Consider the following 12002-nt stretch of genomic DNA (forward strand, 5'->3'; position numbering starts at 1 on the left):
AATATAACATTATTCAATGATCAGTTTCTTGTAGCACATACTGACAAGAAGTCTTGATTCTGCAAAGTTGTTTTCTTATAGGGAGCTGCTGACAAGTCTATATATGGCTCTGTGTTAAACCTGATATAAGAGCATGCATGTGAGCGAACATGCCTATCGTTTTCATTGTTGCCCATTTCACATGGAAGGGAATCACAAGAAGCTATGGCGATGGCTACATGTCTGGCACCGGCCCTGACTTTTGATAATGTAATAGCAATCTGTGATTTATCTTTCTGTTGTTTTGAAGATTATATGCGTCGGTCCATCACGTTAATTTATGGTATCGTATCAGCTATGATCTCTTTAAAAAGCACGAGTAATTAATTAATTATACATGATTATTCTTTAACATGCATGATTTATGCTCTCGTTGGTCAAGTGAAAGTGATGACTAATTAGTAATTATATGTTTAGAAGAATTAAGGACAGTGTTATTAATTAACCAATGAATTAGTCATGATCATGAAAGGCGGGGAGCTAATGTTAACTGCATGGAATCGGATCTTGTAACTCTTTGTGCAATGATTAATTACTTAATTAACTTAATCATCAAATGTATACCGGTTCTGACATTTGTATAGGACAAGAATGCCACTGCCTAAGATTGTGGCAATGTTGAAGCACCTTTCCCAAAAAAGAAATACATAAACAAATTTTGTATTCAACTGCCTATAAATATAAACCAAAATGCTTCAATAATCACTCATTCTCACTTGCAACTCGTTGCTTCCTCTATATCTCTTTATCCCTTCTCTGTACTTGCTCCACACTTACTGAAAATGGCAAGCAAGCTTAGTGTTGTAGCATTCTCTCTTGTTTTGATTTTTCTTTTTCTTGTGGAGAATCATGTAAGTCTCTGTGTGTGTGTGTGTGTGTCTATGCCGTTTAATTCTTTAACTAAAGCAAGATCGATTCATCAGACTGCATGCATACAGTTTTATTTATCTTCATTCTCGTAAATTTAAAAACGTAATTTTGCGACTCGCCCAGGCTACCAGCATTGTTGAGGCTCCAACTCCGCAGCCTGCAGAGTCAAGTGGTAGAAACGGCAACCATTCCACGGTGAGATTTTACAGATGGGCACTGCTAGGTAGCTTTATACGATTCCTTTAATTATTTCTTTCATGTTTCTCAAATTTGCTCTTGTTTTCTTCAATTTCAGTACGGTACCACCCAAGGAAGTCTTCAACCTCAAGGTAAGAATCAGAATATTGCAAACAGTTCATGTTTTCCTTGGTGCTTTGAGCCATAAGCATACTGTCTGTTGATTACAAGACCATGATTAATTATGAGAGCCGGAGCTAGAGTTGAAAATGTGGTGGATCAAAAAAGTCATAGGGTTAAGAACTTTTGGAGGTCACGTTTTAAACTTACCTCTCATAAAATTCAATCTAGTAATGTAAAAATCATATTCTTTGATGGTAAATTAATGGTAAAGCCCACCAAGTGCCAAGTGCTAAAGTACGAAATGTTGGAGAAAAGTTTCATTCTCCTAGAATAATATTATTATTGGATTTAACTTTAGTATTGAGTTAATTGGTAACCAACTCTTCGTAATCTTTTACTATACGAATGTGTATATTACTATACGCTTAAAATTTAATTAATTTTATATTTTTATCTAATAACTATCAATTACATATTTGTAAAAGTTCCAAAAAAAATCGGCATGAAAATAGATTTAAATCCTTATTATTATAATACATCTCAAATTTATGGTGGTGATGCTTCAGAGTGCGGACCACGATGCACGACAAGATGCTCAAAGACACAATACAGGAAGCCATGCTTGGTCTTCTGTCAAAAGTGCTGTGCCAAGTGCTTGTGTGTGCCTGCTGGATTTTATGGAAACAAGCAATCCTGCCCTTGCTACAATAACTGGAAAACTAAGAGAGGAGGACCGAAATGCCCTTGAACTGCTCATTATTAATTAACTTTTATTCCATAAACGTACCTTTTGATTACTTGATTTCACCTCAATTTAACTTTTAGTATGTTTATATCTGATATTAATTTTGTTTGTTCATTTGTTTACTACTTATATATGTTACATAGTTCGATCTATTTTAACGAAGTTTGCCCAACTATTACCCTAATTGGTTAATCTCATCTAATAATTAGCTAGTATGCGAATAATAATAATAATAATATACGAGAATAATAATAATATACGAGAATTTTCACTGTGGTTCGAATAACAATTATACATTCTCCATAAAAAAAAACAATCATACATTCGTAGGGTCATGCCAAACTATTAAGTAATTTATAACTTAATGCTTATTACTTATGATATTGTCACAAACTAAAATTGGGATTAACTCTCATTTTCTCCACCCCTCCCTCCCCTCTCCTCAACAGAACGTGCACCGACCATATTCATGATAGATTTAAGGTCCTATTTAATATTGTGATTAGTTAACTGTAACTTTTAAATTATTAATACTAAACTATTTAGTAAATACTTACTGTTGCGGTTTGAAAATTAAGTTTATTTTATCCCACACTTGTATGACAAAAAATTTAAAATACATTTAGTACTTTTTTCAATATTAAAATCACATTTACTATACACTATTAATTTTTATTTCATAATTACAATATTATAATAGTTATAATTTTTATATTACAGCATCTCAATACCAAATAATGTCCAAGTCTATTTTCTCCTTCAAAATATTCAAAAAAACCACCTAAATTCTTTGTTTAAATAATGAGATCCTTTCTTGACTATTATATCGTTTGATGTAACAAACCAAAATAATACATCGCATTGTATAAAACTACTTAATATAAAACTAACATAGTGCCGAAGCGAAATTTGTGATGACTTTGTCCTGAAGAGAAATACACGTGAGATGTAAATAATTGCGATATGAATTTTGTAAGTATATAATTCTTTTAGTTAAAAGAGGCAGAACCATGGTAAGTATATAATCCAAGCCCATTCTTTTAGAGCACGCTAAAACATAACAGTAGTAAAACTAAGGGGGCCAACATGAGAATAATAATAGAGAAAAATTATATCAAAATCGGAGTAATAATATAATCATAAATTCTTGTATAAATTTATTTTGTATAAATTAATGTGGCATGATAAAATTTATTGAATTAAATATTTTTAGGCCCACATGATCTATTTTTATTATTTTGTATTTTCATTCAACTAATGAATTAATGTCAAATTAGTTTGTATAAGATTTTATAACTGTATCACCACTATCAAAATGGAGGGACCTATCATAAATGTACACATTTTAATTGAAATGTAAATTCAGTCCTCTAGTGTTACTGAATTTTCTTTTTCCCAACCCGATGGCCTTTGTTGTTGTTATTTTATTTTATTTTTTAACATTTCACATTCCACAATCCACACCTTGGCAGATCTTTATGCACAAACACAGGTGAAAAATGAAAATCTCCTAGTATGAGGGGAAAAAAAAGAAGCCATATTTATATTTCATTAATTCTTATGATAACACATCATTCACCACCTTATAATTATTTGTGCAAGGAAAAATATATATGTTATCAAATCGCAAAATCATTGCATATCCATGAAGAGAACGTAGCACATTGATTAACTAAACAAAAAATTACGATTATCCCAAGAACATTATAAATCAGCAGCAATAACAGAGTTACAGTCATTTCGTACAAATATATATAAATTGATGCGGCATGAATAAATTAGTTGTAAAAATGTATTATGTATCCACATAATTAAAACAAAATAATTTGTCGTTACTTTTCAGTTGATCTCTTCATACCACATCAAATTGTACATACTAATTTATATAAAATTATTTGTGACTCTATCATTATTATTATTGATAAATCAATAGTAGCTGCCTTGGTCTTCATCAGATTGACTATCATTGGTATCTGGTTTTTCACACATAGGGGTGGTATAGTAAAAAGGGCCAACCCTGTATTTGATAATGTCACGAAACATTGAGGTGGGTGATCGCATGAGCTTTACTCCTATCTTTCCTCCAGCAAAATTAGTGGCAATGTTGCAGTCTGCATGAGTTGATGAAACCAATCTCACTGAGCATAATTTAGCTTTCAATTCCTTGCCGTTAATGATTCTGTCCACGGTCATGTAGAATTGGCCTTGCTCATCCGTCTCATCACTTTTGTAACACATCACTCTGCTCCTATCATCCATGCAAGTCAGAGACACAGTAACACCTGCAATTATACATACAGCACAAGTTCTTTTGTTTTATGTTAAAGCTAGTGGTGAAAATAAAAGTTATAAAAGTTTATTTTTTCTATTCATAATTAAATATTTAAAAATTAAATATTAGTTTAAAAAACTAAAAATTTTTTAAAATATTTGAAATTAATAATATTTCAAACTTTAAATGTTTATTTTCTCTTATAAATTGTATTTATTACTTGGGTTCTTCATAATTTTTTCCTATTTCATTTCATCCATGGATTTTAAATAGTAAAAAAAAAATATATGTAAAACATAGTACTAAAGAGTAAATGTGTTTCTTCACCAAAGAAATTAACTAATTGTAATATGTATGTATAGTGGTTTCTTATAATCAATCTGTACGTAAAAAGGTTGCATTTATTCTTTAACAATAGAAGTTTTTTTTCTCTTTTAAACTATTTTATCACCATGCAGGAAATGAGATATTAAAAGTTTCAAAAACCCAAATTGATAAAATTAAATTTGAATAGAGATGAAAATGTCATTTGCCCTTTATATCGAATAGTAAATCACATCATTGAATGGTACAGGTATAAAAGAAAAGTAAATGTCAATTGATACCTTTGAGGGGATTGGAGCCATTAACCCATTCCTTGTAGCTCTTGAAGCAGTTCTGGCACAATACTTGACCACCCACATGTATGACTCCTGCTGAAGCATCCCCATAATTAGCCACCGCCAAGTTGGTGCACCCCATGAAAAATGCTGCGGATAACATCAAGGCTATAGACAACATAGTTGCCATTTCTCTTCCTCTATTCTTCGATGATTTGCAGATGGATGCTGAATATAATTTCCAAGAACTTGTCCTCTTATATATATATATATAATCAAGTTAAATGTGTGTTTGTTGGTGGAATACATCGAGTGGAAGGGCACTACTTGAGTCGTGCAAAGCATTTTGAAAGTTTTGTATCGATTTTATAGGGGGTCGTCGCATATCATGCGCACTGCAGCCAACATCAAATGAATAAACATTTGACTAATTAAAATAATATATGTCTAATCACTTTCCGGGCCAGGCTCGAACTTTTCAAGAGAAGTAAGGCCCGGCCCACACCTCCCTAGTACCTTGTATTAATTTCAAGTTTTTTTTTTTTTTTGAAAGGTCATCTCTAGTACTTCTAAAACACAAAAGACTCGCTAGTTTTGTTGGTTGACTTTTTCTAATCAAATCCCCGCAATTCTGCACTGCCCAACCAAAATAACCATCATCAAAAATAAAAATAACAACCAATGCAGATATCAAATCCTCCATTATCGCCATAACTTAAGCACTCCTTTAATTCATTTCTGCCATGGCTTCTACTCCTAAACAATCCAAATCAAACGCAAACAAGCTACAGCCAAAGTCTCAATTAAGCTACTTTAACCCACGCATACAAAACCAAATTCAATTAACAACCATCAAATTATGCAGCATGGAATTTCCTTCTAATATAATTTATAATATCCTTCTGAGACAACCTGTAAAAGTACTTTTGCGTTTCCGATGTGTCTCTAAAACTTGGTCCAACATAATTGATAGTCACTCTTTTGCACACGCGCATGTTATGGCTGCCACCGAAGAATCTCACCATCTGCCTCTAAATTTATCTGCGAATCGAGATGGCGTATTCCCATATATATATGATGGCCATGCCTTGAAGCAAAGTGAACACGCCCTATTCCCATACATATATGATGATAATAATGCCTTGAAGCCAGGTGAATATCCCACCAACTTAGATTTCTCTAACGAACGTGACACACCAATTTATTTTGTTGCTTATGGTTTCATATGCTTTGGAGAATCGTCATGTCATGTTAAAGATCACGTCCATTTATGGAATCCTCTCAGAAGAGAAGTTTTACGTCTACCAAAACTCGGGTATTATTGCGATTACCAGCACGATTACTATGATGCATACAGGGGCTTGAGAGGGCATTTTGGAATGGGATATGATAGTGCAACTGGTACTTATAAGATTGTTCAATCGTATCCGGTGATAGAGCTATCAGATTATAAGATTGCGGTTTATACATTGGGGAAGGATGATTCTTGGAGAATAATTTCATCCTCATTGGCTTTACGTCCTGATGTTTCTTATGAATTTGGTGTGTCCGCATACGGAGACATGCATTGGATAAGTTTCGACCAAAATAATATACATAGGTGTATATTCTCATTTGACTTCAACAAAGAGGAATTCAAAAAAATTGATCTCCCAATAGACTGTGATATGGAACCACGTTCACCTTCGTTGATAAACCTGAGGGGAAACTTGGCTCTAGTTACGTTTCCCACTGATGATTATGATGGTGACACAGAATATATTTGGATTGAGATATGGGTACTAAAAGATCATTATGAAAGAAATGAATGGTCTAAAGCATATAAAATTAGTACCGATCAAGATGGTGACAGAATTGAAGAAGAAGATTTTTTTGAATATGTTTGCTCTATTGTTGTTGCCGGTCGTTGGATGGTTTTGGATACTTTTCGCCATGATAATAAATTCGTTCTTGATCTAGAAAACGATGATTGTCATCTTAGGATATGTCCTGTGCCGAAAAATTTTGACCATCATGACACAATCAGATTTACAGGGAGTGTTCTTTCTTTTAAAAACTTAAAGTAATCCATTTGCGGAGGTTCCCTGATGTCATGGATAGATTTCTCTTAATTTTTGTTTCTATATTATTAAAAACTTTATTCTTATATTTAATTATTCTTTTTAAGTTGTCATTGCTAGCTAGTTCATTAATTCTTATAATCCACTTTCTGCATATATTATGACGCGTGGCATCATTCATATATCAAATAGGGAATTTATTGATGGAGAGAATTGTGTGCCGAGGATAGTTTTATAGTAGTGTCGCTTGAGTTAATCGATGACGGATTGAGGCGCATGACGCGTCGGTTTGAAACACTCGGCGAGGCAATGATAGGCTGGTGGCCTCCTTTTGCTCCATATACATGTGATTAATTATCCTCCGACCAATAATAACAGTGAGAATCTCGATGCGATCCACTTCTGCATAAACTACCAAAAAATGAAATATTTTTCTCTTGGTTAAAGCATTTTATGACTGATATATGAAAATCAATCAACTTTCCCATCAACCACACAAAAAGGTAAGATTTTTGTTTTGATTAAAGTATTTTATGACTGATATAGAAGAATCAATCAATAGCTTTAAAATTCAGAATTATCTTAGTTCAATTAAGAAATTAAGTCATTCAATTTAAAAAGATTATTTTATCACCATTTTGATGACAAAATACAAGAAATAAAATTAATAAAATATAAATATCAAGTGAAAGTTGGCTCTAGCTAGGTATATGTGGATTGAGATATGGGCAATAAAAGATTATTATGAAAGAAAAGAATGGTTTCAAAGAATATAAAATCAGAGCTTATCCCTCACATAATCTAATCTTAATTTCCTAATATTTGTAGGAGATTTTGACACAGACAATTAAGTAATTTTATGGACAGGATTAACTCTTAATTTTCGTTATTAAATATAAAAACTTATCATTTTAGGCTAGTTAAATTCTAAAACTAACAAACAAACAAATGGATGTTAACTCTAATCGTTCTTCTTTTTCTTTCAATCGTCGTTGCAAATCGCAAGAGGGCTGTTTTGGTTTTGTTCATCTTCATAGCCCTCTCCTTCACTTTCATTCCACTCCCTAGCATAGCCAAATCTAAAGGATACTGGCAGCCGCTGGACCAGACTTCAATATTATATTTTTTTTCAAAAAAGGGCTAAGGATAGTGAGTTTTTAGAAGTTAGATTGGCAGCGGCTGGACAAGCCTTCGATTGTATGAAAAAAAAAGAAAAAGGGCCAGGTTAGTGAATTTTTAGAAGTTAGATTGTGAATGTTATTTTTAGTTTTATTTTAATTTGGATTAATATATTTTTAATTTCCAGCCTCGGTAATTTGTACATTCATTTTTGACATGGGACATGCAAAATATGATGGCAATATTGTGTTCTAGATTACAATGACATGTGGTCGGATCCATTTTTCTTGAAATATTGTATGGTAAATTGGTAATATTTTATAAATCGGTTTCATTTGAATATTTATTTTACTCTTCAATTAATTTTTTTTCAAAAATATATTTGTGCTTTAGGAATATGCATACAAGTGACAGTGATTGAGAACGAAAACGATAAGAGGAATTGAAGATTTTATCCTACAAAGAAAGTTAAAAAATAAAAAATATATATAAGTATTGCCAATCACCTCGTCTATGGTGGTTGATTCATGTATCAATTAATTTGCTAAGAAAGGGGAAAAAGGAGAAAAAAATATATGAAAGAAAATGGAAAAGAGAGTTAACGTTGGTTTGCTTGATAATTAATTTTAGAATTTTAGTTAACCCAAAATGTTGAATTTTTGTCTTTAATAAAGAAAAATTAAGAGTAGATTTAATCATGTTCGTAAGATTATTTAATTATCACGTATCAAAATCTCCTCTAAACATTGGAAGAAATTGGATTAAGAGAGATTCTAAATCCATTTATCAATATGATAATCACGCATGTCAGCTGACAAAGTTTTTGGACTACACCAGTTGGATAATAATTTTCAGTAATATTAAGTTGTTGATACTAAATAAATAAAAAAATGATGAACTGAGTGATTTTCAACGCGATTAACATATTAGTGTCCGCCATTGTTGATACTACAGTATCATAACCCTACACTGACGCTAACAGGTGTATTTTTAATTTTATTTTCAATTAATTTTTATTTTCCCAAATTTGGACAACGTCGTTTTCTTGTCTTAAAATTTGTGAAACACTTGAATTTTTTGTCACCTCATCTTCCCTCTCTAAAGCTCAATAAAACATAACTAACTCTGTATCAAATTAAAAGAAACCACAGGCAAAAAACAAAACACACAGCCTATAAAATGATAGATCGGAAAAAATCTTGGACAACATGAAGGTCTCACTGAAATTCCCTCTGAATCCATCCATTCTCACCGTCGTTTTGGCCGGTCACTGACTCGCCCATCATTGCCGTCCGTTTTTCCCTGTTGTTCCCTGTAGCTGCCGAGCTGCAGTTCTTATTGAAGAAATCCCAGCCCTCGTTGCAGCACTGGAGTTTTTGTTGAATAAACCCCAGGTATCTGTTCATATTGTTATTTCTTCTCTCTTATTTAATAATTTGAAGTGAGTGACTTACCTGGATCAAAATAAAGATTATCTCTGTTCTAAGGTTTGGGTGGGTTTTGCCGAAAAGTGGGTTTTGGAAATGAATTAGTTAAATTGTGAAGCTTATTTTTGGTTTGGTTTTACTTATTTTGAAGTTACGGTTTGCATTTTGAACGTTACTTCTCTAGGACCCAATATTTAATCTATAGGAAAAATGTTTAAAAGATTCACTGGAAACAACATCAGTGGCCATGAGCATATGCATACAACTACTGTTTGAACGAATTAGCGAATTGATCAGGATGAAAGTAATTAATTTGGCATCCATGGTTATCACAATGGTTAATTTTTGGATTGCGTTATGAAGAAGGAGACAAATTTTGGTGACCATATAAAAATCCATACGTAGTTGAACATCCCTCAAAGCCATGGCCTATCATTCTTTGCTTTTGGGTGCTTGTGTTAGTTTGCTTTTGAAATGTTATGTCATTTACTTGTATTATTACTTGTTGGGCTGCAGATGCTTTGGAATTTTACTTTAAAGGATGATTGACTCAGTCTTAATGTAGTGTAATTGTTTCTTTGATTTGAATGGTTGGAGATCTTTTATTTCTAATTTCTTCATGCTTTATTTGATGATTAATCAATGTTGTATGCAAGGAAACTATGATTTTACATTTTTATTGGGCTTGGTAGAGTGGATCTTATGTCCTCTTGGATCCCCAATCGTGAAGCATTTAATGTTGATGATTTTAGTTTTTCATCTTTTTTAATTGTAGTGTAGAGAAAACTAAAGCAATGACTATTTTGCGGACACGTTGTGATTTTGATAATTTAGTAAATTGTTTTCCTTTTGCTTCTTGTCCTGCAGCAAGCTTAACGAAAAATGGCTATTACTTGCTACTGTGATAAGTAGAGATATGCATTTAGGAAAAGGGGCTAGCGAGTCAGAAACCAAATCACTGCATTGAGCAGGGGACATTTGATTTCATGTATGGTAAAAAGTGCAAGGATAATTTTTCTCATCTCTCTGAAGGCTTGGCTAAAATACAGTCACACCCCTTGGGCGTAGGGGAGGCTTTACGGGAGAATTCTAGTGAACTCTTCAGGAGGTTTTTTCAAAAAATTAGAAGTTCATGTTGAATTTTAAATCTAATAGGATCTGCACGTTTTGCATACGAATTAATGTGAATATCAATGAATTATATCCTTAAGAAGTATTAATCTTATTCTTACTGCATATATCTCCATAGAGATTACTTGAGCTTCTTTATTGCAACCTCTTTATATTCCTCTTTATAATTACATTTTGGCTTTTCCAAGCTATAGGTGCTTGCTGAAAATTTGCCAGAACTTCGGGATTTTCCAAAAGATCTTGTGAGTCTGGAGGCTTCAACCAAGGTACTCTTTTCTCTTTGCACTTTTATAAGTTAATTCCATCTTCAGCATACTGGCTGAATGATTAATCATTATGCAGATACAATTACAATTTTTGGCGGAGGAAATGCAAGCCACTACTAAAGGATTGGAGAAAGTTGTACAGGGATTGACTGCCTCGGAAAATGATGGTGAGGTACTGGGGAATTTTTGCAAGGTAATTCCTAGACATTAGCTATATAAGTTTTCAATTGTGTAGATGGGGTCCTCCAAGTATGCTGTTATGAATGCATAGCTGTTTAAAACATGCAGCAAGCTTTGCACTATTTCTTTTATTTAATATATTTAATCTAATTAAGCTGGGCATTTTTCTTATTGATACTATTGTTTTGAAGTGCGGCTCTGTTGGGATTATTTTCTCTTTAAAGTATATTAATTTATTTATTTTCTTATTAATAAAATATTTGACATATTTTCAATTGCATAAATATTTTTAATAAGGTTTGTTTAATCATATTATATGTATTTATGTGATCATCATATGGATTCACAAAAGACATAAATACAAGTTATCTTATGATTAAATAAATTAAATTCGCAGTTGATAAATAGAGTTGGACGCTCTATTTATGTTTAGACTGTAGTAAATTCATTAAATGATTTATCTTAATTATGTATGAATTTACTGATGTAGTTTGACTACATTGAACTGTATCACATATAAGATTTAATTAACCTTGAAATGACTGTTAGACTTATTAAATTTCATAGGCATTGATTTTATTGCAATCTTAATCTTGAGTTAATTATAGTTTTATGATTGTAATTATCATTTCAATTGAGTTACCAATGGGCGCGATATACATTTGTAGTATTGATTACCTGGTATCTTGGTGAAAGCAATTATGAGCAGTGAGATTATAGATTAACAATATATAATTTGTACAACACATCTCTTGATGGGTTTTCGGCATTTGATCGTAAAATTCTCTAGTCAGAGTGTAGCAACATAATTAGTATGTTGAAAATAATCATTAGAGAAAACTAGTAAGTGTCAAAGAATAAGATGTAATTAAATTGATTGGACATTTGAGATATTAATTTATTTAGCGATGTGGTACAAAGGATTGTTCAGTAAAGAAATCAATGTGGCATGAGTCGAATTATTATTCAAGAATACTATCCTAGATAACATACA

The 12002-nt window shown here is 32.2% G+C and overlaps 3 protein-coding genes and 1 long non-coding RNA gene across 6 annotated transcripts in view; 3 read left to right on the top strand and 1 right to left on the bottom strand.

Annotated features, from left to right (window-relative positions):
- Positions 1-724: 724 nt before the first annotated feature.
- LOC18031642 (protein GAST1) lies at positions 725-2006 on the top strand. The gene is made up of 4 exons (XM_006421166.2): positions 725-890; positions 1033-1104; positions 1205-1238; positions 1776-2006. Exons 1-4 carry the CDS (start codon positions 822-824, stop codon positions 1955-1957), a joined length of 357 nt encoding a protein of 118 aa, XP_006421229.1. The 5' UTR covers positions 725-821; the 3' UTR covers positions 1958-2006.
- Positions 2007-3880: 1874 nt separating this feature from the next.
- Positions 3881-5015, bottom strand: LOC18033450 (pistil-specific extensin-like protein). Its single transcript, XM_006421167.1, has 2 exons — positions 4832-5015; positions 3881-4236 (listed from the first exon to the last, which is right to left on the bottom strand). The coding sequence occupies exons 1-2, from the start codon at positions 5013-5015 to the stop codon at positions 3881-3883; spliced, it is 540 nt and encodes a 179-aa protein (XP_006421230.1).
- An 808-nt stretch (positions 5016-5823) lies between these two features.
- LOC18033458 (putative F-box/kelch-repeat protein At3g22730) lies at positions 5824-6891 on the top strand. Its single transcript, XM_006421168.2, has one exon. The coding sequence runs from the start codon at positions 5824-5826 to the stop codon at positions 6889-6891; it is 1068 nt and encodes a 355-aa protein (XP_006421231.2).
- A 2192-nt stretch (positions 6892-9083) lies between these two features.
- LOC112098498 overlaps positions 9084-12002 on the top strand; it is a 3633-nt gene continuing 714 nt past the window's right edge. Inside the window, exons 1-3 of one of the 3 annotated variants that reach the window (XR_002905599.1) lie at positions 9084-9398; positions 10757-10828; positions 10905-11021. This is a non-coding gene — a long non-coding RNA (uncharacterized LOC112098498). Of the gene's footprint in view, positions 9399-10750; positions 10829-10904; positions 11200-12002 lie in introns of those variants that run through there. The other 2 variants (XR_002905598.1, XR_002905597.1) reach the window with 2 other exon arrangements.

The sequence above is a fragment of the Citrus clementina genome, unplaced genomic scaffold, assembly GCF_000493195.1.
Source record: "Citrus clementina cultivar Clemenules unplaced genomic scaffold, Citrus_clementina_v1.0 scaffold_9, whole genome shotgun sequence".
Taxonomy (NCBI): Eukaryota; Viridiplantae; Streptophyta; class Magnoliopsida; order Sapindales; family Rutaceae; genus Citrus; species Citrus x clementina.